General features: G+C 38.5%; 3 protein-coding genes and 1 long non-coding RNA gene across 5 annotated transcripts; 2 read left to right on the plus strand and 2 right to left on the minus strand.

Moving 5' to 3' along the window:
* The first annotated feature begins 5,602 nt into the window (after positions 1 to 5,602).
* LOC109122659 (uncharacterized) lies at positions 5,603 to 9,231 on the plus strand. The gene is made up of 2 exons (XR_002030103.2): positions 5,603 to 5,715; positions 8,718 to 9,231. It is a non-coding gene; the product is annotated as an uncharacterized LOC109122659 (long non-coding RNA).
* On the plus strand, positions 5,709 to 8,664 carry LOC100248321 (pentatricopeptide repeat-containing protein At3g48810). Its single transcript, XM_002273658.4, has 2 exons — positions 5,709 to 8,220; positions 8,305 to 8,664. The coding sequence occupies exon 1, from the start codon at positions 6,007 to 6,009 to the stop codon at positions 8,005 to 8,007; it is 2,001 nt and encodes a 666-aa protein (XP_002273694.1). The 5' UTR covers positions 5,709 to 6,006; the 3' UTR covers positions 8,008 to 8,220; positions 8,305 to 8,664.
* A 211-nt stretch (positions 9,232 to 9,442) lies between the features above and the next one.
* Positions 9,443 to 12,153, minus strand: LOC100243195 (protein REGULATOR OF FATTY ACID COMPOSITION 3, chloroplastic). The gene is made up of 5 exons (XM_002273688.4): positions 11,794 to 12,153; positions 11,082 to 11,136; positions 10,936 to 10,992; positions 10,435 to 10,512; positions 9,443 to 10,024 (listed from the first exon to the last, which is right to left on the minus strand). Exons 1-5 carry the CDS (start codon positions 12,058 to 12,060, stop codon positions 9,576 to 9,578), a joined length of 906 nt encoding a protein of 301 aa, XP_002273724.1. The 5' UTR covers positions 12,061 to 12,153; the 3' UTR covers positions 9,443 to 9,575.
* Positions 12,154 to 13,157: 1,004 nt separating this feature from the next.
* Positions 13,158 to 21,757, minus strand: LOC100246610 (uncharacterized). 2 transcript variants are annotated; one of them, XM_019220025.2, is made up of 11 exons: positions 21,531 to 21,757; positions 20,827 to 20,858; positions 19,363 to 20,297; positions 16,544 to 16,673; positions 15,989 to 16,440; positions 15,616 to 15,696; positions 15,418 to 15,516; positions 15,130 to 15,288; positions 14,846 to 14,932; positions 14,574 to 14,645; positions 13,158 to 14,119 (listed from the first exon to the last, which is right to left on the minus strand). In XM_019220025.2, the coding sequence occupies exons 3-11, from the start codon at positions 20,194 to 20,196 to the stop codon at positions 13,790 to 13,792; spliced, it is 2,244 nt and encodes a 747-aa protein (XP_019075570.1). In that variant the 5' UTR covers positions 20,197 to 20,297; positions 20,827 to 20,858; positions 21,531 to 21,757; the 3' UTR covers positions 13,158 to 13,789. The 2 variants fall into 2 exon arrangements, with proteins under 2 accessions (XP_019075570.1, XP_002280185.2); XM_002280149.5 differs by lacking the exon at positions 20,827 to 20,858.
* Positions 21,758 to 23,843: the final 2,086 nt, after the last annotated feature.

Here is a 23,843-nt window from a genome sequence, read left to right on the forward strand (position 1 = left end):
TGATTCGTGGTGCTGGTTGGGTCTTCGTGAATATTCGAGCACAAAGTCGGCCATTACTTGGCCTTTTTTGGATAATCTGGGTTGGAATTCGATTCCAAATTCGCTCAATTCGATGGCCCATTGTAGCATTCGCCTAGTTAAATCTGGTTTGTGTAGAATGCTACGAAGGGGTTGGTCGGTCAGTACAATCACTGGGTGGGCTTGAAAATAGGGGCGGAGCTTTTGGGCAGCACTTCGAAGAGCTAAGGCTGTTAGCTCCATTTTTGAATACCTGGTTTCTACATCTGCCAATGCCCTGCTGACATAGTAGATAGGTTTCTGCTCCTTTGGTGAAGGGCAGCGGAATAGAACGGCGCTGATTGCCCATTCTGAGACAGCTAGATACATGTATAGCTTCTCCTTTGGGATGGGGCTGCTCAAGATGGGTGGATGCATAAGACAATGTTTAATTCTTTCCAACGCGTTTTGGCAATTGTCCGTCCACCCCTGCGTTCCAGCTTTTCGTATCGCTAAGAAGAAGGGTCGCAACTCATCAGTGAAGCGGGCTATAAAACGCCCTAACGCAACGAGCTTGCCTGTGAGGCGTTGTAACTCCTTTTTGTTCCTGGGAGGAGGTGTCTCCATGACTGCTTTGACTTGATCCGGGCTGACTTCTATGCCTCTTTGGCTGACCATAAATCCCAGAAACTTGCCAGCACTCATGCCAAAGGCACATTTGGAAGGATTTAACTTCATGCCATACTTTCGCAAGAGGTAAAATATTTCTTGTAAATGGAGGATATGTTGCTCTCGAGTTTTGCTTTTAACCACGATATCGTCAATGTATACCTCGACCGAGCGGCCTATCAGAGGTTTGAAGATTTTAGTCATCAATCTTTGATACGTGGCGCCAGCGTTTTTGAGTCCGAATGGCATGACTTTGTAGCAATAGAGGTCGTGTGGCGTTATGAATGCTGTTTTTTCTTCGTCATCCGGAGACATGGGAATTTGGTGATATCCGGAGAAGGCATCCAAGAAAGAGAGCATCCCTTGCCCGGAAGTGGAATCCACAATTTGATCTATCCGCGGTAAGGGAAAGCTGTCTTTTGGACATGCATTATTGAGATTGGTGTAATCAACACAGACTCGCCATTTGTCCTCTTTCTTTGGTACCACTACTATATTTGCCAACCAATCCGGATAAGATACTTCTCTGATGAATGCGGCTTCCAACAATTTGTTAATTTCATCTTGGATAACTCTTTGTCTATCCGGATGAAAGCGTCTAATCTTCTGTCGAACGGGTCTGGCTGCTGGAAAGACGTTAAGCTTGTGAGAGGCGATAGAGGGATGAATTCCCTTCATATCCGAATGTGTCCATGCGAAGATGTCATGGTTGCTTCGAAGGATATTTTGTATGCTCTAGGTTTCTTCTTGTGTCATGAGGGAACTGATGTTTGTGAGGTGATCATTCTCTTCTGAGATTTGGATTGTTTGTAAGGGATCTGCTGCCGGGGGATCCTTGTCCACCAGACCCAATAATTGCTATTGGTCGTGCGCAATGCTAGGTTCAGGGGGAGATGCATCCTCCTGGTTAGCGACTGCTTCACGTGCTATTTGGTAGCACTGGCGAGCGGCTAACTGGCTGCCATACAAGTCAGTTTGCCCTTCGTTGGTGAGGAAACTCACCATTTGATGATATGTGGAAGGGATGGCTTTCATGTAGTGAAGCCATGTGCGTCCCAAGATGACATTGAAGGGTGACAACTCTTGCATCACCGAAAATTGCACGTTGAGAGTGACTGGTCCAGCTCGAACCGGCAGTATAATGTCTCCTAAGGATGTTGTTGATGATCCGTTGAATCCGGATAAGATTCGTCCGGGGTTTTCGAGACCCGCGAGACTATGTCCCATATGGCCAATGACTGATGCTTGTACTAGATCGGCTGAACTGCCTGGATCAACCAAGATACGTCTTACATCAAAATCTCCTATTTCTAGAGAGAGGATGAGGGCGTCGCGATGTGGCTGTAGCGTCCGGGTGGGATCTACTGGTGGGAAAATGATTGTCCCATCAATGGGGCGAGGGCCCTCCCCAGTAAGACCCGGCCGGATGGAATTAATGCGTTCGCGTATTGACGCGGCTCGCAGCAATTTCTGTCTTTTCCGCCTGGAATCGTATTCCTCGTCAGATGGGCCCCCGTTGATATAGTTTATGACAGCCTTGGGGGCGACTGGGGCCCTCGGGGCCCCAGAGTTATGATGCTGTGGTGCGTCCCTTCCTCCAGTATCTGAGCGGAGGTACTGTTTTAAATGTCCTGCTTTGATGAGCCTTTCAACTAGATACTGGAGGGACCGACATGTCTCTGTTGTATGACCATGGTCTTTGTGGAAGGCGCATTTCTTGCTGCGGTCTCTTATAGATGGGTCCGTTTCGAGGGGTGTAGGCCACCTGAAGTCGGACAACCCTTGGATCATTGGGAGAAGTTTTTCGTATGATATGGATAGGGGTGTGATGGGCGGCCTATCCGGACGACTCGGCCCGTCCTGCCTCCGGTCAACTGGTTTTGGCCGGTCCGGAGGTTTGGCATGTCTGTCCGCGTTATCTCTAAAAGCCCGTCTGGCAACCAAAACTTGTTGAGTGGCTGCACGTACGTCATCTTCGAGCATTGAATATTTGTTAGCGCGTCTGAACAAATCGTCCATCGTTGTAGGAGGTTTTTTTGCCAGCGATTCGAAAAATGGGGTGCCTGGACAGATGCTTCTTTTGAAGATCTGTAGGACAGCGTCCATGCTGCAAACCTCTATTTGGAGTACGACTTGGCCAAATCGTTTCACAAATTCCCTCAAGGATTCGTTGTCTCTCATTTTTATGTTCTGGAGGGTGCTGATATTCTGCTTGTGTCGAGCAGAGCATAAGTACTGTCCCACGAATGCTTCAGAGAGGTCCCTGAAATTGTCAACAGAGTTAGGAGGTAGGCGATGAAACCATGAGATGGCCTGCCCTTGAAGGCTGGCAGGGAATACTTTGCATAATAATGCATCGTTGCTAATATCGAGCGTCATAAGCTGTCGATAGTGCATGATGTGATCGAAGGGATCGTTGGTCCCATCGTATGTGGAAAACTTTGGTACGAGGAATCCTCTTGGGGGCTCGTAATGGGTGATATGAGAGCAAAAGGGCGTGGAGAGCATGTCATCCAGCCTTTTGCTGATGGAGCCAATGGGTGGCTCGTTTGGGAGGTTTCTCCCAGCTGGTCGTTCCGCTAGGTGTGAGTGAACGTTCCGCATCGCTGGGGTGACCATGGGGTCACGATGCGGAGGTACGTTCTGCACCATGGGAGCAATCATAGGATCGGGGCGTGGCGCCCGGGTTGTGGCTACTGGTGGCCTTGATCTCCCAGGCTCTTGTGGGCCTAGTCTTGCGCGCATAGAACTTGACAACTGTGATTTTCTATCACGTTGTCTTTTTGCTGAAAAATGAGTGGAATCTGAGCTTTCCTCACGGGGAGCTCGAGGCATGGGTGTGCGTGGCTCATGGGGCCTTGCGTTGTATGTTCCTGGGACAGCTCCTGTTGACCCAGGATATATTGATTCTGGCTCTGGCCTTGAGTTTGCCACCTGGCCTTTTGAGCGCTGACGACGAGGAGGTCCTGATGTTGAGGCTTGAATGCGTAACACAGCGTTTTCTTCCCTTAACCTCTCCGTCTCCTGGAGGAGAGCTCTTAGCTGTTTTTCGCTCGCCAACTGTCTTTTTTCGATGGCTTGACGCCATTCGTGATTATCTTCTTCCTCTCTACCAGATGATCGACTTTGGGAAGGTGTGACCATCTTTGCTAGTGACTAAATCAAAATAAAAAGTAAAATCTTCCCACAGACGGCGCCAATGTTGTCACCTCGCGTATCCTGTAGTCCACGTTGCTGCTAGATGGATGGACACGTGATTCTCAACACACAAGGGGTTCTTGATTCAGCGGTTGCACCTGCAAAAGGCATCCGGACAGGGTGTCCGGACGCACCCTCCGATGGTTATGTTAGCCATGGTCAGAGAGAGAGAGAGATAAATAAATCAGTTGGCCTTTTACTAGATATCCAGAGATTACCAGGGGAGATCAGCCTTTTCTTCTTCGTGTGAAGTCATATATATACAGCTTCAGGGGTACTGCTCCTTTCATTAATGGTGAGAAGATATTTTATGTTGTGATGATGATAATAGGTGTCAGTAGGAGCACTATCATCCTACGAACGGTTGTCAGAGACCATGGTAGGTGATGCGGCTGTCAGAGATCGTGGGAAGCGATTATGTAGAATGATCGTGGGAAGTGACTTGCTGTCACTTCCTCTTGTCTTCTCATTCTGCAGGTGATGGGATGTGGGCCATGGCTGCTTGTTGTGATTGCGTGTAAGACTCGCTTTACTTTAATTGACCATCCCGACAATTTATATCCGGATGGATCATGCTGATTATCCGGATGTGTTGTGGAGACTATCCGGGTGTCTACGCTCTGCCAGCGTCGTTTGCTCTTCCTTGGATAGGAGAAGCTGAAACGTCGTTTGTCTTTCCTTGAGGGGTTCCGGATAGGATAGCCGCACCATGCATATCTTTAGGGGAATCCGGATGATGATGGTCCGGCTGATAACACGTGCCACGCGTCACCATGAGCTGCGTGCCACGTGTTTCCCAAGGGTCCCTACAACTGTCATCGAAATAGATCCACCCTCCTCAAAAATGGACTCGGTGCACTAGGGTACCAATGGTCTACCTCCAAGATTCAACAACAAAATCTCGCCTTGGTTGCACTTTGTAAGCGAGATGTGTACAACTCAGATTTTGAATAAATTCTTCTAGAAGGATGTATGAAAAAAAACTCTCTCAAAACTCTTTTTAAAAATTCTCTGAAAAAATTTCGCATATGGTGCACTCTGTAAGCGAGATGTGTACAACTCGGGTTTTGAATAAATTCATCCAGAAGGATGTATGAAAAAAAACTCTTTGAAAACTCTTTTTAAAAATTATCTGAAAAATTAGTATTCATATATAGAGAGTGAGGGGTGACTTGTTTTTATAGGCTACTAACACAGTCCCAATATAAATCTACTTGTAATCGGAACAAGACTCAAAGTGGAAGAGGATTCTACTTATAAAAGGAATGAGACTCTACTAGGACAATCTCAATAGACTCTTCCCAAAAATATAACACTAATATAATAAAATAAAATAAAATAAAAATAATTTATTGGACTCTTCCCAAAAAATATAAGACTAATAGAATGAAATAAAATAAAATAAAAATATATTTACACTCTTCCTACAATTCACCGGTTCAACCGTCGATCCCAATGAACTGTGAATTGGTAACTTTTTCGATTCAATGACTGGTCTAATTTTGAAAATATTAAAAAAATACTAAAAAAGAAAAGAATTAAAATAATTTCTCATTTTTAATTTTATTATATAAATAAAAAAAATTTAAATATAATTAATATTAATTAAAATTATATATATTTTAAATTTATTTAATATTTATATAAAAGAGTTAAAATAAATAAATTATATTTAAAAAAACATATACAAATAATTTTAGTTTTTATTGATTTCAATTTTTTTTTTCTCCCTCAAATTTTCACCAAAACAAATAGAAATCTAAATGGGACCGTCGAGGGGTCTGTTCCAGAGTCGGAAGCAAAACCCTAGAACAATACTATGATCGAAGGCTTCTGATCTGATTCAACTAGGTACACTCTCTTTGCTAAAAAACCTCTTCTCCTGTATCCTTTGTTTGTTTGCGGAGAAAAGGAAAGAGCTTGAAAGAAAACTTTGCGTTTGTGATATTGGAGATCACAGAGTAATGAAACCATCACTAGGTTCTGCATAATACAACTATTTTACTTAGTTGAGGTGTTTTTCTGGGAGAGATACAAATCATAGGATTTAACCATTCATTTATTTATTTATTTCAATTATTCTCTCAGCAACCAAACAGAGAATTAGGGGTTTTGTTTTACATTTTTGTTCGTGCTTGCATCATGCATTTGAAGGAGGGATGTTCCTTACTTTTAAAAGTTCGCAAACCTTCAATCCCTTTTGTGCTCAGCACGAATCCAGTTCCGAATCTCAAAGCCGAAAATGAAGAAAAATCGTCCGTTCTGAAAGAGGCCGATGTTCTAAAGAGGTTGAAACATGAGCATGATATCACTCTTGCATTAGAGTATTTCAAGTCTATTGCAAATTCGAAATCTTTCAAACACACGCCTCTGACCTACCAAATGATGATTGAGAAGCTCGCTAGTGAACGTGAGATGGATTGTGTTCAGTACCTTTTGCAGCAAATGAAGTTAGAGGGTATTAGTTGCTCTGAGGATCTATTTATTAGTGTGATAGGTTCGTATAGGCGAGCGGGTTCTTCTGAGCAAGCGTTGAAAACGTTTTATAGGATGCAAGATTTCCGTGTTAAACCCACTGTTAAGATTTACAATCACATCTTGGATGCATTGCTTGACGAGAATAGGTTTCAGATGATCAACCCTATATATAGTAATATGAAGAAAGATGGTATGGAGCCCAATGTGTTTACATACAACATTCTTTTGAAAGCATTGTGTAAGAATAATCGGGTGGATGGGGCCCACAAATTACTTGTGGAAATGTCGAGCAAGGGATGTGATCCTGATGAGGTGAGCTATACAACATTGATATCTTCTTTGTGTAAGCTCGGTAAGGTGAAGGAAGCCAGGGAGCTTGCCATGAGTTTCACTCCATCTGTACCTGTTTATAATGCTTTGATAAATGGGGTGTGCAAGGAATACACATTTGAGGAGGCATTTCAGTTATTAGATGAAATGATGAACAAAGGGATTGACCCTAATGTTATTTCATACACAACTATCATCAATGCCCTCTCCGATGCAGGGAATGTTGAGCTGTCTCTTGCTGTTTTAGCCAAAATGTTTGCGAGAGGATGTAGTCCCAATCTTCACACATTTACTTCCTTGATAAAGGGTTTTTTCTTGAAAGGGGGATCACATGAAGCTCTTGACTTTTGGGACCGGATGATAAGGGAAGGAGTTGTGCCCAATGTTGTTGCATATAATGCACTAATGCATGGTTTATGCTCTAAGAGGAGCTTGGGTGATGCTGTATCTGTTTTCAATCAAATGGAGATAAATGGATGCTGTCCAAATGTGAGGACATATAGTGCTCTTATTGATGGCTATGCAAAAGCTGGAGACTTGGATGGTGCATCTGAGGTATGGAACTGGATGATAACTCATGGTTGCCATCCTAATGTTGTGGCTTATACCTGCATGGTGGATGTTCTTTGCAGGAATTCTATGTTTAACCAAGCTTATTGTCTTATAGAGAATATGCAAGTGGAAAATTGTCCTCCAAATACAGTTACATTCAATACATTTATCAAAGGTTTATGTGGAAGTGGAAGAGTAGATTGGGCAATAAAGGTGTTTGATCAAATGGGAAACTCTGGCTGTTTTCCTAATACCACGACCTACAATGAGCTATTGGACAGTCTCTTGAAAGACAGAAGGTTTGGAGAAGCCTTTGGACTTGTTAAGGATATGGAACATAGGGGGATTGAGCTGAATTTAGTGACGTATAATACTATTATATATGGTTATTGTTGTGCTGGTATGCTTGGGGAGGCTTTGGAGCTTTTAGGGAAAATGGTGGTTAGAGGTACGAAGCCCGATGCCATCACAGTTAATATAGTAATTGATGCATACTGTAAGCAAGGTAAGGTTAACATTGCTATTCAACTTATGGACAGATTGAGTGCAGGGAAATGGCACCCAGATATAATTGCTTACACTAGTCTTATAAGTGGGATCTGTACACATATAGGTGTGGAAGAGGCCATTGTTTATCTTAGGAGGATGTTAAGTGAAGGGATCTCACCCAATGTTGCCACATGGAATGTTCTAGTGCGGCATTTATTTAGCAACATGGGTCATTCAGGAGCTGTTCAATTTCTAGATGCTGTATTGGGTAGTGGATTTGAGACAAGATTCTGAAGGTTTGCATCAAAGATCTGTTACAGTCAGACAAATGAGTTGTAGGCCAAACCATCAGCAGAATGCAAGAGAGGTTGTCATCAGTAATATCCAGAATCCTTTTGAGATTGTCTTGTTGGGCAGAGCTCCATAATGCAACCCAAGTTCGTGGTGCTTATAATCACAAAGGAGGCAGGGGGACAGCTTCACTCAGTTTCATCCATGGGTTCACCGGTCTGTGTGCATCATACAAATATTTTTATTTTCATTAACTTTCATGTCCCGTGTTTAGATATTAATGTATTATTTTTTTAATAGGTTGAGCGAGCAATCTGTGCAAAGAACCAATTTCTCTTTCCCTTGTTGGCAACTTGGCAATTCTGAGGAACTTTAAAGAGGGTGGTTTCTGGCAAATAGGTGTGTTCTTTGTGAAAGCAAAGAGGATTAATGGATTGTGTTTTCCTCCACGCGCTCTGTGCTGATCCTATTCTCTTTAGCTGGTCTTAGGTCGTGGGTTAGTTTGTAGGTAGAAGTTGTAGATTGGGTGACTCTAGATGAGAGGGACTAGTGTTTTTTGGTTCTCTTTTATGGCATTGCCTTTTGGCACGATTTGTATAGTGTACTTTAGTATATAAATTCCTTCTCTTTTATTTATAATATTTTCTTGCTCGTCATTAAGGAACTTGAAGCATCATTTGCTCATCATTATTTGTCATGATGCAAATATTCAGATTTCCACATCATGTGGTTAGGATATCAGAATGCCGCGCAAGATTTCTCAGAGAGTGACATCCATCACTTTCCCTCTTTCCTGATAGGCTGATAATGGTAAGGAGAACCACAAATCGGCATTGCTTCCCAACTTTTTTGAGGTTATTTTGATTTGAGTTCGGAGATCAGGAGCCAGGGTTTCTTCTGCTTGGAAATTTTGCAGAAAAGAGAAATTTCAGTATATACTTGAAAGCCAATTGGTTATTGGGTAGTCAATGCTCCTTATTTAAGCCAGAGGATGAATCAGATTTCACCAGAAGTGTAAAGGCACATATATAAAGCTAGAATCAACAAATCTCTCTAAAGAAAAGTTCCGGAAGTCCCGATCAGGAGTCATCATCTTTTCTTTTTTCATTTTTCTCTTTGCCAGAATGGATCTTGTGATCAAGTTTGATCTTAGATGTAATACCAGGAATATCCTATGTATGCTCATCAACTAGCATTGAGGTTGAATAGAGTCTACTTGAATCCAAATTCAATAACAAAATGCTTCAAATGGTCAAAAAATTTCAGTGAACATGAATTCAGTTTGAAGATGAAAGAATTTGTGCCTTTATGGCATATTATTACTGTCATCTACCAGACGAACTTTTCAATTAAGAATCAGAATATCCAGTTGATGCAGTTTCAGGATAAACTCTAAACCTTCACCTGATTTTGTAGAAGGCTAAAAGCACACCATGCATATTCAAAATATACCTTCCTTTCAGTACTTAAAAGTGTCATACAAAACAAAACTGTACCCAAAAACAAAATTCATGACTCTGTTCTGGATCTCTCTCAAAACAAAACACAAATTAAATGACAACAGAAAGTAACTACCTACCTACTTTCTCAGCTCTCAAGTTTCTCCTTCCAACATTCTTATCTTCTCTATCATCACTGTTGACAGGAACAATAACATCTACGACATCATCACTGTAGCTGTTTGAGTCCACCTCACCCTCACCATCCCAATCATCTTCATCATCATAGTCTACATCATCCTCCTCGTCATCATAATCATCGGTACCTGCTCGAAGAGTGTGGAACTCAGGAGGAGGGGGGCAGTCCTCTGTGATTGCCTCGTCTCTCTTTATTACAAGGTGCCGGATGACTCTTTCGTCTTGGTCTAGCATGGTCTTGAAATCATTAATCCATTGGGCTTCCAGCTCGAAGTTCATCAAGATGTAGTGGGCATTCTTTGCTTTCTGTATCTTGTACGCTAGTCTTCGAAGACCCCAATCGTTCAGTCGCCAAAGCTTACCCTTTTTCTCCCTTATAAAATCTGCAACAACATGCCACATGAATATTAGAAACTTAAGAAGTTTAGTTTCCTCAATTTCTCAATAAATGGTATTCTGGAAGAAACCGATCATAATATTCCTGGGCCACCAGAAAGAAGGATACAAATAGCAGGTATAAATAAGGCATGAGTGAATCAGAAGCTGGAACTGGGACAAGCATCAACAAATCTATGGTCTGTTTACAAAGCAAAAATTACACTGGGTGCCCTGGAAATAGTTTTACAAGCATCTATATATCAGAATCTGAGAATATTTGGACCTTTTCTTCTTGATACCAATAACGCTCCACGAATAAAAATGGAAGGAAAGAATAAGAACAACGGTCATGCAAAAATGAATATATTCAAACAGACAAATGTAGACAAAACTGATAGAGGGAAGACACAGGTACCTTGCACTTTGGAATTGACATTCTCAACCTCCTCATCATGCTTCTCATGTATTAAATAAACCACTTCATAGTGGCGCACTGTACCATCAATGCAACAACAAATCAAAATGACAATTCAGAAACTATTTTCCACATAATCTACAAGTCCCCCAACAATTCGGTTTTTCGTGATCCATCTGGTTGCTGTAACACAAATGTAGGATTCTAAATTCTCTCCATTTTCCTTGTGTCTTGCCAGCATCGAGATGGACCACGAAAAGGCAGAAGGAAGTGAGTCACAATGCTTTGTGCCATCTGGTTGCTGTAACACAAATGTGAGATTCTAAATTCTCTCCATTTTCCTTGTGTCTTGCCAGCATCCAAATGGACCATGAAAAGGCAAACGGAAGTGAGTCACAATGCTTTGTGCCATAACTTGAAAGTGAACCCAAATGATTTCAAGCAAACTTTCTATGTAAGTAAGATCCAAGGACTACAAGGAAGACGACGAAACAAGCTTACTTCGTTCCACATTCAAATCACTTTCCAGCTGAAGATTCAGAAATTCATAAAGTTCTTCTGCAAATCACCAACCAATTCAATTAATGCAACCTCCGTATAATCAAAGGATTTTTCTCCCAAAAGAACTCCAAACCATAATAGCTTACCTTCTTCAGCATCTGCAAACTCTGGGAGAAAACTACCATCTTCCTGAGCTTTCTTCTGAAATTTGAAATAAACCCACCATCTCAAATTCAACAAAACCCTCAATTAACAAACCAAGAGAATGATAAGCCCAACTCTAACCACACAGGGCCTATTCAGCAGCAGAAATGAAGATTTTTTCAGAAAGAGGTTCATTTTGAAAAGTAACAACAATGAAATCATTTTTCTTTTCTTTTTTTGGTTGTTTTCAATCATTAACGTATAATGCAACATTTTTTAGGTTATCTAAAATTGACCCTTCTTTCTGGAGATGTTCTCCAAAACTGTTCAAAAAAACTGGGAATCAAACACGATTCGTTGCTACTGGTTTCTGAAATAGAAAATATTTCTCATTTCCACCACCGGACAGTCCTAAATTCCCAAATTTTCCAAACAAAAGCTCAAATTCAATGAAAATTTTCATATTAAAAAAATAAAAACAAAGGGAATTTCCGTCACCATCTTTAATTAGACTACAAAATCATGAAAAACAGTAGCAGATAACAGGACTCCCGGGAATAAAATACAGTCGAGCAGGTACAAGACAAATTGAAAAAAAGAAAAGAAACGAAAAGAAAATACTTCCGCAAACTGCGAACCACACCCATGCAGTGAAGAAGAACAAAAATTGGGAAAAAAAGAAAAAGAAAAAGGAAAAGATGAAGTGGGTGTGACCTCTTTGAGCAGCACAGCTTCAGGGAAAACGCCGGTGGCTTCATCTGGTTTGGGGACGAAGTTGTGGGCATCGACGCTGTCTTTCTTCCTCTTCTTTGCCTCAGCAACCACTGATTTTCTTAGCCTATTTGCAGAAATTGAAGAGTACCCTTTTGAGAATGTCAAAAAAGGGGTTTGGTTCCATGTAATCCCTCCATTGCCCACCAGTCTAATGAGCTTTGGAGTGAGATTTGTCGTAATATGTGGCGTCCGTACAAGTGCATCCATTGCTGCCGGAGAGTGCTTGGGAAATGAGAGAATTGAGGTCGCCTAACAATATCTAGAAGTTCAAGGGTGCTTTGGTAATTTCATTTAATATCTCAGGCACTTTTTTATTCTTCAGAAAATATTAAATAATAAGAATAATTTATTTGTAATTAGTATTTTTATTATTATAGCTCTGTGGTTGGGTCTCATCATGTAATCAAGCAAATTAAATAATCCCATCCAATATTATAATTATTCTTATAATAAAAAGAATAATTATCCCTTTTCAACTAAATAGTATATTCTACTGAAGAAAATACACACACGAGACAGATAAATATTGTCTATGCATTTCTATCTTTGTTATTAATATTATTATAATTCAAGTTAATTTCTATCAAATAACTTTTTTAATATGTTATATTTTATCAATATATTTGAAAACTTTTATAAAACACGGCACATAAATGCCTATGTATTAAGTAAGAGTCTCTTTGGAATTGTTAGAGGAAGTATTTTTATCTTAAAAATTATTTTGAAAAAAAATTAAATATTTGAAAAAATTTAAAAATCCAAAAAATCACAGACAAAATAAATACTTAATAAATATTTCTCATTTTATTTAGGAGTGATTCTAAAAGTGTTTCTAGCATTTTTAATATTAGAATAATAAATATTTTCAAGTATTAAAAATATTAAAAACATTCTCAAAAATCATTATCAAACGGATTCTTAGAACATAAACATTGTTAATCGCATTCTAACCATATAAGCAGAATTCAATCGTAGGAATAATTCAACAAGAACTTCGGGTTAGAATTCAAGTCCTAGTTTGGGGAAGGTTATTTCTTGTTTACACTTTCTTTTTTCTTTTTTTCTTTTTGGATTAAAATTATTCAGAAACACTTTTTGGTATGGTACTGAAAAATATCCATTTGAACATGCATCACTATCATTTCATGAGCATCACATCAAATCCCATAAGCAATTTTTGTGTCTTTATGTCCTTGATCTGCAATTCAATCAAACAGTGTTCAGAAACAGAAGCCTAATGGAAATCTCTAACCCATCATTGAGGGGATACACTGAACAAATTGCTTGGGGACTGTCTTGGGGAGTTTCTGAAATCAAAACCACATCATATGATAACATATTATCACTTACATGCCATCAACCAAGAGAAAATGCAGGAACCATTAGAAGTATACTTCTGTCATTGCTACCATCGATAGAAGTATTTCCATCGGCAATCTAAAGCTCTTAATAATGCCCTGATCTTGAAGATCAGCCATTACCAAAATGGATTTATCACAACCCCGTTACGGCAATTCGAGGCGACTTCATTCAGTCCTCGGTTTTTACCCCTTGACAGAACAGAACAGAAAAAAGAAAGATAGCAGTACAAACTATAGGCCTGTGCAACATTCTCCCTCTGCCATGGTAGAAAAAAAGGGCAAAAACTGCCACACATCCATGGCAGTAAATTTAAAACCGATTTAAGAGATTGATGATAACCAAAGGTACAAAATGGGGGAGGGGTTTGTATTCTATACAAACTGTGTATGATGCAGGCATAAAGGGGGGTTCCATTCTTACTCTTATACAACTTGTTGGAGTTGGAGTTAGATTCCTGTTATGCCTCCTTTCAAAGGAAAAGACCATAGGCTACTTCTAATCAAATTTTAAGAGCCCTTTTTAACGGGGAAATTCATATCGGATTTGTGTGTAAAAGGGTTGTGAAGACAGGTGCTCACCATTGTTTCTTTCCCTTTTTCTTTCTCTTGCTGCCACTACCACTACCACTGCCACTGTTTGTGCCACCGCTCTTGGAGAAATTTCCTGCCTTGGCAGATGGACTTTCGGCAGAGGTGCTGCCACCACAAGTATCAAACATGCCTGCTTGGACCGCATTCTGCAACCACTCGAAGAATTCCTCCTCGGTCATGTTCTCTTCCATGTTAGGTGTTGGCATTCCTCCTTTTTGTCCTGAGCTCGTTCCCTTACTGCCATTATGCTTGGAAGTTACGCTAGTGTTCACATGAAAACTTGGCTTGTGAGTGTTGGCTGGACATCTCATTCCCTGTAACGAAGATTTAGCATTATTCCTTGCATCTGGATCCATTTCAAGAAAATGAGAAATCTTCTCTAGAAGTAAATAAGATACCCAAATTATTGATTTTATATCTTTGTGTTTTTCTGAGAACGGATATCGGAGTTTGGATAGCCCAGGGAATTCCCCAGTGCCTTCTTTTACGTACCACATTATGCAGTGCAGACTTGTTCCCACTAAACTAGTTGATAATGTAAAATTGCAGAAACAAGACACCAACTTAAAAAGGGCCAGTTATTGAAAGCCTAATATGCATTTACTTTCAACAGGTGCAAAGAGAAAAAGCAACATTTAGGTTACAAAGTGTTCTTAGCTTACTAATCGGATTATCTCACTGAATATATTCATGATTCACAAAAAATAGCAGAAACATTGGGGTGGGGGGAGGAGCCTCAAATTGAAATAAATGAGCTGATGAATTCACCTGACAAATATACCATTCGGTTGCATCGTATATCCGGCTCTCAGCACAAACATATGCTGAAGGTGCATCCACCTACAGAAATAGTAGCATGTTCATAAGCAAAATGATATTCCAATACTGCCCTTGTATTCATCAACTAAGCACAAACTTACACGCCAACACACACAGAGACACAGGTCTATAGGACATCAAGTACAATAAAAATACATATCAATACAGTATGATCTTAAAGATAGACTTTCTACCACCTGTACCGCATCATTTATAAATACCTTTTGCAATATTCCAAAAAAGAAGGGTTGGGTAGACTGTTCAACCCATCCATCTCCATCCTTGGCCTGATGAAAATCCTTGCAATCCTTCAAAATGAAAATTCCAAGGGAGAAACCATAAACACAGGGTACAAGATCCTTCAGGAAAAGAAACATAATGCTTAAAAATAGCTGGAACATGTCTTGCACCATGATATGATGATAATATGCATAGTGCCAATTTTCATAAATGCAAGTTGTGTGTTTTTTGAAGACCATGCATGTATTCAGAGGGAAAAGGAAACCTGGCACCATCTTGCTCGAGATTTTGTTTTCTTGGTGTGAACCCAAACATGAAAGTTGCCACACTTTTTGCAGGCTATTCGTCTCGACTCTCCAAAGGGGTCCTCAACTTCAGCTTCTGAGCGGGGGATTCCAGAGGTAAAAGGACCATGCCTTCCATTCTGGGAAATCAATTAAATTCAAAAGCTTCAGCCAAGATGATAGATATGCAAAGCTCAAAAAGAGAAAACATTAGAAAAAAATGATGGGTTCAATCATAAAAGAGAAGCATACAAAATGGATATTCAAACCTTTTGAGAGGCAGTCTGAAATCTACGGAAACAGTTCAGCAGTTCCTCCCTCCTTAATTCATCATCATATGCCTTTCGCTTCAGAGAATCAAGTAAAACCTAGAGGGAAGGAACCAACATCATAGTCAGACATGACAGACCCAATATAGAAATGCTGAAACTTTCATAATGAAAACAAGCGGAAGCTGAAATATGTACCTCATATGCATTTTGAAGCTTTTTAAAAGCTTCTGCAGCCTTCTCGTTGCCCATGTTTTTATCAGGATGGACAAGCATTGCCTGACACCAACCCAAAAGGTTCAAAAAATAAATCTAAATCCTTACTTTCCTAACAGATATATTATGGGAACTAGTCTAGAAACAACACATTCAACACAAATATAATAAAAAGCTAGAAGGAATACCATTCAAGTCCATAAAAACACAATAAAATTTCATCCAATTGGCATGTTCAGACCATGTTATATACTTATATCTAAGTCCCGCATAAAAACTCCCAAAAGAATGAATAATGGCGCATTATGAAGTTATAAAATCATGCCAAAACTAGCACATGAAAAATGGCCCACACCTTTTTCCTATATTCCCGCTTTAGTAGAGAAACGTCTATGTTCTCAAAACGGGACAAGCCCAATGCTGAATAGTGATCAGTACAGTTTAATAACCGAACAACTTCCTCTTCAGAAGTTATCTCAGAGTCAGCCCCACTGGTTGAAGTTACTCCTGCACTACGATCGGGTGCTTGCTCTGAACCTGTTTCAGAAAATGAAGCATGCGGTTGCTCTCCATTGAAAAAGCCTGGCCGACCTCGCATTCCAGCTGTTTGTTCGGGAGGCCTGCTGGATCTTCTATGCTCATTCGTAGTATTCTTCAGGAGATATATCAAAGCATCACTTGAGATGAAGGACAGATTCAAAGCAACAATCAAACCAAGCCATCCAACGTATGTCCAAGCACAGTACACAGAATATATGGTGGTAATTAATAGGGCAGCACGCTCATGGCTCAATGTGAATGCCAACCCTACATTTTAAGGAACATTTAAAAGCTCAATGACATTAGGTAAGAAGATGCATTCCTTGAAACATGATGTCGCTTGCACTCAAATAAAGGTCAAAAGGATTACCTCCACAAAAGATGATAAGGGCTGTTGTCCAAAAACTTCCATAAATCCACAAAATAACAACCCCAGAAATGGCAATTACCAAACTTGCAAGGGTGAACCCGAGAAAAACTCCCATCAAAACAGATACGATCTGGAAATAACAAAGATTCAAACAATACCTTAAGAACCAACTTCTAATCTAAGGAATTTATAAGAAGACTTCAAAGGAAATTACAAAATAATATGATAATTCAAACACACCCTGCTTCAAGGAAAAAGTGAAGGAAGGACAAATACATGTGGAAGTGCAAACAGATATCCATAAAGAACAAACAAAATAAGACAAGAAAAAGTTCATCTTCATTGATAAAGAGTGTTAACGGACCAGGGCATTTACAGACACTTATTTTCCATTTCACGTCATTAGAGTAATGAGAGAGAGCACATTAGAAATGAAGGGCTTCAAATTATTGCACTTCAGGATAATGAGTTATTATTATTGTTGTTGTTGTTGTTGCTGCTGCTGCTGCTGCTGTTGTTATTGTCATTATCATCATTTTGGATAGACAAAGCAAACTAAACATGACTACTGCAATACAATTGTGAAAGCAGAAAATCAAATATACACTTGCCACATTTTTTGAGCATTTTATCTGATATGTGAAGAACAAAATATATCACATTAGTTCTATACCTCAAAAACATAATAAACTCACTACAATTTTAACATGATACCAGACGTCAACAAATAAGGATTACAAGCTTAAGACCTGATCCATGATAAAATGTATACAATATAAATATGGGCACTACTAAAAAGCTACTGATGTAAAGTAATGGAGACCTGATAGAACATATGAAATCAATTTAGCGTAGAATACGATGTTATGTTGTTACATACTTTATTTGACTGCAGTTAACTTCTATAAAATGGGAAAATAAACATAAAAGAATCCCACATTTTGGAATACTGACATATTCAATGTTTAGGAAACTGATACTTGAAGTGAATACTTTATCAGTATCCTAGGTTAGTAGGTACTTGAAGTGTCTTTGTTGGCCACTATGAAAAACATTGGAACATGGAATATGTCTTCAACATGTCTATTGATCACATAAGTACCCAACAGAAGTGTTCAAAAAAGATAAAGAAAACAAGTTCTTAATTCATTCTAAGTTGCCATAGATTATGGTAACATGTTGCTTTGTTGCATGGGTACAAGTGAATGAAGTACACATGTTGGACATTCTGTATTAGATTGATACTTCAGATTAGCCTAAGGTATGGAACAAGAACAAAAAAAGGAAAAGAAAAAAAAAAATAGGTCACTTGTGTCTCCATGTCCTAAGATTTAGAGATTACTTGAATTCACACCCAACACTGATAACATGGAAAGCACCTGAGTCCATGCAATGGTTCATAAAATTGATGGTGCCAATACATCCTAATTATTTTTTAGTGCAGCTCAACCAACAGCCTAGACAATATGATGGTAGGCACTCCATCAACATTTTTGGTGTTCAAAACACTAGATAAATGGTCAGGATAATGATTTTAACACAAACTACATGCATAGAATATTTATCAAAAAGAAAAATATGTGTACATGTAAAATAAAATTTAGCAATTTGCTATTGAATTTATAATCACAAGATGATGTTGAATATAATATGAAAAGGCCAAAAGGACATAATAAAATATAAATAATAAAAAAATAAAGCTTTCAGATGCAGCCTAATCAAGACAAACTATTTGTCCACCTCTCTCAATCACACATGCACACACAAGCATATTTCATTTGGCAGTGCCATCTCTTCTCTATCTTTCTATCAGACACACGCACGCACAAAAGCACAAACAAACACAAACACTTACATTTGATTTGATATTATTCTTCAATGTTTATGATAAATGTTCAGCTAAGTTCTTCAGCATGAACTGATTGTGGTTGAATGCAAGCTTCTTCAGTACTGGTAAAGTTAAAAAGGCCCCTTGCTTACTTTGACTATATGGTTAGCCTCAAATTCATGTTATGTTACTTATGTATACCAATTAATACATATAATATTAATACGGTGTCCCAATAAGTTCTGAAAGTTCCTACTTTCAAGATAGGCATTCGAGTTACAAGGTACAAAAGGCATCTAAAGGTTGAGTCAACATTTAGTGGACTTTGCTATAAATACTTAAGAACCCAAATCAAGGTAGCCCATGCTTTACATTGGCTAAAGTGAACCAAGAGCTGGAATGGAATCCAAGAGTCTGTTTTGTGGTATGCAAAAGGTAATAGATCTATGCCAACAGCCATGAAAGTCTAATGATCCTCATGGGTGGTGATACCCTCCACATGAGTTCTTCAGAGGATTTTGCAAGGAAGCTATTTCCTTGGATTTCATTTTCTGATTCCAGAAATTCAGGTAAACTGACTATTCTTATAGAGAAACTAAAACAGTGGATTGGGCATTTCGCTTCAGCATTCCCCATTATAGTTAGCAAATACTAGACACACCATTGTGTTGTACTTCTGCCTAGCATTTTAATGTACAAATCTATCACACAGCCCAGGCCATAGGAGAAAATGAGAACCACCACCACAACTGGTGGTATAGAATAAACTTTAGGATTTCAGGAATGGCCATTCTTTTGTGACATGACTTCTCTTTTTGCGACTCATCCATTCAAAATCATGCATTTAAAAGAAGAATATATGCACAAAATACAGTTGAGTAGTTAAACTCTATGGGTTGCCCAAAAGCTCTCTTAACTTACACAAAACAGAATGTCCAGAAGCTTAATAATTCATAATCACATAAAGAGCGAAGGTAGAAATAGGGCTGACCAGGATAATAAGAAACTTAGACATCCCGATCATTGCAACTACCGAGAAAATGCTGCACCATATGACTGAGAAAAAGGACGTTGTCCCCATTCGCAAAAAGGAGTCAATTCCCCTGATAGTACAGTCCAACCAAACCATTGACAGAAGAAGCATTATGTTCCCAAAATACATAAGCCATTTCAAAATAATAGGATATGTTTGCTCAATCTTCATACGAATACAATCACGTGCATTTAATATCCTGATATTTAGACTGATGAAGAATGGTTTCTGCCTCTCTAACCATTCATTAGCTGCCTTCAAGATGGACAATGCTGAAGCCCTCAAACTTCTAACCACCATAGTATCAGAGAACTCAGAATTTTTCATTGCTTTTTCTGAAGGCAATCCATTTGGCGAGCATCCTGAACTACCACTTGGATGTTTTGAACCATTGTTAGTCCTAGGGGACGTCCCATTTTCTTCTCTTATGCTGAAAGCCTCGGTCATAAATTGATTCCCAGCACATTCTCCTGGATTACTCCCAGGAGGTACTGAATGGTCCAGACCATGGGTTGTATCCATTTCTTGCTTCTCCTTTCTAAGAGATTTCCCAGATCTTTGTTTGCTTTTCTTCTCATCTCCTGCCGAACTAGTTTTATTCGCAGTTTCTGTCAAAGGATTGCTTGCTTGGTTACCATTTGGGAGCTCCTCTCCAGCGACGATCTTCACCTCACCTGTTTGGACCCTTTCTTTTGTATCTGGCACTCCACGCCCTGAATCTGAAACCTTTCTCTTGTGGTTGGATGAATGGCGATCTAACCCATTCTTCTGTTGATTTCCCTTACGAGCCATGGCAAGTAATGTTGTAATTTTAAAGTCAAGGAGAAATCAATTTAAATTATAAAGGTGATGAAGCCATCCCATGCAAGCTAATTTGACATCGAAGGTATGACCTATCAATAAAGAATGTAAACAGTTAGTATATTTGAAAAGGCAACAATAGCCTAAAGCAAGTTGCTAACAACCATCCACAACATGATTTATGTTATAACTTGACACTGAAACTTTTTAACAAACTGATAATTAGAAATCACCCCCATAAACCATTATGAGGCAAAGTTTTTTCTTAGGCAGCAACAAACCCCATATCCTAAAGAGATAAATGAGAATAAAAGCAGTGTAAGTGATTCCTAAGTTTGGTCTTCAATGGTTCAACAGACAAGGCACATTAGAATTGATCGTTGTTATGAATTATCTTCTAAATTACAAACATAAAGATGGGCTACAGTAATATTCATTTCTTGATTTCAAAGTTCAGCTAGTTCAAAGGTGAGAAGTATCTGAAACCACTACATGGAAGCCAACAATCACTACCACACTAATAGTTCTATACGCCCCGGACAACAACCGTACATACCCATACAAAAAGAAAAAAAGAAAAGGTGAACAGTGAACATTTGGGCAATGCACAAAAGAATTTACCTCCATGCCACTTCATTGAAGCGCTTTGAAAACTACAACAAAAGGGGAAAACCGGCAATTGGACCTTGTGAATAGAGGACCACGGACAGGACAAGCATAAACCAAAATTTTCAAGATGGCAAAGGATGAACACCCAATATGGAATACAAATATGTCAGTCTTGAAGTCTAAATTACCCCCTTTCACCCAGAAATAATTTCACCAAAGCAATTCATGCAATAACACCTCATAATAAACCATATAGCTGATGATGACAAAACCCTCTCCCTTAATTTACTTGTCAATAAAAACATAGGAAAACAACAAGACTAACTCAGCCGAACAGTTGGGCAGTCTCAGTCGAAAGCAAGGGCTTTCAGGTTCCCAAGTTCCAAACAATGCAATACGGAAGTTCCAGAACCCCGATTTCTTTCATTTTCCCAAATTTTCTCAGCAACCAAACAAGGCATTCGTTGCACAGCCCAAAATTTCCCCAGCAAACCCATAGATGATAGAGAAACCATTGAATACCCAAACCCCCATAATTCCACAGTCCAAACAGAAACCCACCTCGATTTTATCGAGGACCGACTATTCACCAACAAAAACTAAAATCGGAAAAGAAAAAAGCCGCACCCGATTAATCAAATGCATAAATCCTCCAAAAAAAACCCCAAAATTTTTTATAATCCGATATCAGATATTACACATTTTTACGGACATACCTGCGGAAACACCACATGCAGTTGGGCCTTCTCCCCTGTAAGAAGACGAAGGGGGAGAGAGAGAGGGGCGATTAAGGAAGGGAAAAAAAGAGGCTTGGCTTTTGGGTTCTAGTATCAGTTTGTGTATGTGAGCTCTTTCTCTCTCCCCGTTGGCGGCTCAGTCATGGCCTTCTATGGATGTTGGAGAATTCACAGCTGTATTCGCGCATCTACGATGCATTTCATACTCGCTTCTTCGGAGTCTAGTCTAAAAAATGCCTTCTGTTTTTTTCCTCTTTTATTTTTTATTTTTTAATAAATAAAAAAATCAAATATCACTTTGATTTTAGCAAAATGAAATAAATTTTTTTTAAAAAATCACTTATTTTTTAAAATAACATAATTAAATTTTATCAATATCATATGCATTTGATAGTTTTGTTTATATTCTTTGCTTTTTTTAAATAGAAATATAATACTTTTATTTATATTCTTTATTTATTTTAAATAAAAAAATTTAAACTTAAAAAAAATAATATATATATATAAGTTTTTTTTAGAAACATATTAATAATTTAATTTTTAGAGAAATTTTTTATTTTTTATTTGTTCAAAACTGTTCTAATATTCATCCGTATTTGACTAACATTTGCACCTGCAAAAATTAATATAATAGTTAAATAATAATAAAATAAAATAAAAGAAGAAGAAGTATAAAAGAATTTGTTTGTAAGAAGGGGATGGTAAAATGTGAGGGTAAAATAAGGGGGAGGAGGTGAAGTGGTAATGGGAGAGAGCGTGAGAGACACGCGCAGAGTGACAAGGTGTGGGCAACCATCATCTTGTCATGGACCATGGTGGTTCAGTTCAGGCTCATGCTACAGCATTTTTTCTTTTTCTTTTTTTGTCCATCACTTAAGGCAGATGAATTTGATATGTAGAAAACCTGAAGGACAATAAAGAAAAAAAAAAAAAGGAAAAAGAAAGAAGGTATTTCGCGGCATATTTTTGGATCCTATGTAGGGCTTTTTGTTCAGAGACATTGCTGGCATTTCCTTATCATCTGATTATATAGGTAGGGCATTTAAAGCCTGTTTGGAGTGTGAAATGCATTTTAAGGAAAATTATTCAATATTTAGATATAAATAACAAATTTATTTTGACTATTTATTAAATAATAAAATTAAAAATTAAAATTTATTTTCAAAAATTTGTTACATACCTAATTCCTACTAAAAAGGTTTACCTAATCACTATCATGACCAACCCACATCATTCTTAATCTGGGACTTAGGCTGAGATTTTTGCAATTTTGAATTTACATGGGCTAATGGCCCAACCAGGACTTACTCGTTGCAGCCTATTCCTTCGGCACCTTTCTTATACAGAGAAGGGCAAACTGGAATAAAGTTTCTTAAATACCAAGCTTAATTTTATTATCTCAGGTTTTTTTGGTTTCATACGGCTAGACTTTGTTGGTTTGAAATTTCATCAAATACTTCTATGAACCCCGCATTTCGGCTCATGGATTTCCCACTTGATGGTGAGCTCAATTTTTTTTATTTTAAAAAAATGATTTTTATTATTTGAAAAATGACTTGGAGTCGCCACTTATTTTTGTTTTTATTTTAAAAAGGTAAACAAAATAAGAAAGAAAACCCTAAGTGCGACTCCTTATTTTGGAAAAGGTGATTTACGAAAAACCGGATCGGGTTCGGGGGTCAGGTTACTTATCGGGAAGGTACGGTAAAAACCGTAGCACCCCTCTAAGTCCCTAAAGTCGGGTCTCTACTAATAAAATGAAACTGACGTGACAATCAATAGAAAAATCAATGAATACTCAAATCGATCATGCACATATGAGAATCAAAACATGCATATAGAATGACCAGAAATGGAATAGATGCGTACCTGGGCCACAATCGAGCAATGCGCTATCATAAAAATGGGGTTAGTGTATAATAAAGAGTACAAAATATATCACTTGCATTACCAAACAGAAACTAAAACTGTTCGAGGGAAAAACTATATTTTTTTTAAATTCATTTGAAAATTAGAGTCTTGGAGATTATTTGAAAATTGGATTTTTAGGAATTAAATGTAAGAATGAGAATTTTTAGAAATTAAATTTTAAAGAAATTGGAATTTTGGAAATGATTTGAGAGTTCGGGATTTTAAACGAGTGGGTAAGTGGATGAGTGAATAAGTAAAGGGATGGAATAATAACAATGGTGAAACAATAAAGATTAGGTAAATAATTACAAAAGATGGAATTTTAGAGATTTGAAGATGTGAATTTAGAGTTTGAGAACTTAAGAATTTATTCAGGGATGA

Source organism: Vitis vinifera, chromosome 5 (assembly GCF_030704535.1).
Source record: "Vitis vinifera cultivar Pinot Noir 40024 chromosome 5, ASM3070453v1".
Classification (NCBI taxonomy): Eukaryota; Viridiplantae; Streptophyta; class Magnoliopsida; order Vitales; family Vitaceae; genus Vitis; species Vitis vinifera.